General features: G+C 57.8%; 1 protein-coding gene across 1 annotated transcript; it reads right to left on the bottom strand.

Annotated features, from left to right (window-relative positions):
* Positions 1-440: 440 nt before the first annotated feature.
* EMH_0100550 (uncharacterized protein) lies at positions 441-806 on the bottom strand (the record flags this gene model as incomplete). The annotated part of the gene is made up of 1 exon (XM_013494454.1): positions 441-806. One exon carries the CDS (start codon positions 804-806, stop codon positions 441-443), a length of 366 nt encoding a protein of 121 aa, XP_013349908.1.
* Positions 807-901: the final 95 nt, after the last annotated feature.

Below are 901 nucleotides of genomic sequence, written 5' to 3'. Positions count from 1 at the left end.
TGCTGCGAATACTGCTGCTCTGTGTCGGTGCCTCCTCTGTCGCTGCTGCTGCTGTTGCTGCTGCTGCTGCTGCTGCTGCTGTTGCTGCTGCTGCTGCTGCAGTTATATTTTTTCTAATGGCATCTATTAACTTAGTTAAATACATAAAATGTTTGTCTTCGCAAATTGAATTGATGGGGTGTCAGCTGCAGCAGCTGCTGCAGCAGCAGCAGCAGCTACAGCAGCAGCAGCTGCAGCAGCTGCTGCTGCATGCAGCCCTGCTCCCAGCCCGTACCTAATTGTCCAGCTAGCTAGCTAGCTAGCTAGCTAGCTAGCTATCTAGCTAGACAACAAGCTAGCTAGCCAGCTACCCAGGCAACAAGCCAGCTAGCTAGCTAGCTAGCTAGCTAGCTGGCTAGCTAGCTAGCTAGCTAGAGAACTAGATAAGAAGCGTCTGGCTTTTAGGGTGACGGCGGGGGAGGAGGCTGCGGGTTCGGCTCTGCTGCTCCTGCTGCTGTTGCTGCTGCTGCTGCTGGAGCTGCATCTGCACCTGCTGCTGCAGCTTGAGCTGCGTCTGCTGCTGCTGCTGCTGCTGGTGCGTCCGCATTCGCCCCGTTTTGTGGCTGCTGCTGCTGCTGCTGCTGCTGCTGCTCCTCGCTGTGAGCGATGGAGCTATCCTGGGTTTGAGGCACTGCAGCATCTGCTGCTGCAGTTGTGTCCTGCTGCTGCTGCTGCTGCTGCTGCTGCTGCTCGGGCAGCTGAGGTGCGACGGGGAGCGCAGCAGCTTCCGTCTGCTGCTGCTGCTGCTGCTGCTGCTGCTGCAGCATGGCGGGGTACTGCGGAGCAGCAAAGACAACAACCAGCAGCAGCGCGAGCTGACCGATGAGCAGCAGCAGCAGCAGCAATCGTTTCTTAGAGGCAG

The sequence above is a fragment of the Eimeria mitis genome, genomic scaffold, assembly GCF_000499745.2.
Source record: "Eimeria mitis Houghton genomic scaffold, Emh_scaff11648, whole genome shotgun sequence".
NCBI lineage: Eukaryota > Apicomplexa > Conoidasida > Eucoccidiorida > Eimeriidae > Eimeria > Eimeria mitis.
Note: the sequence above shows the minus strand (reverse complement) of the source record. Positions and strands in the feature narration are given on the sequence as shown.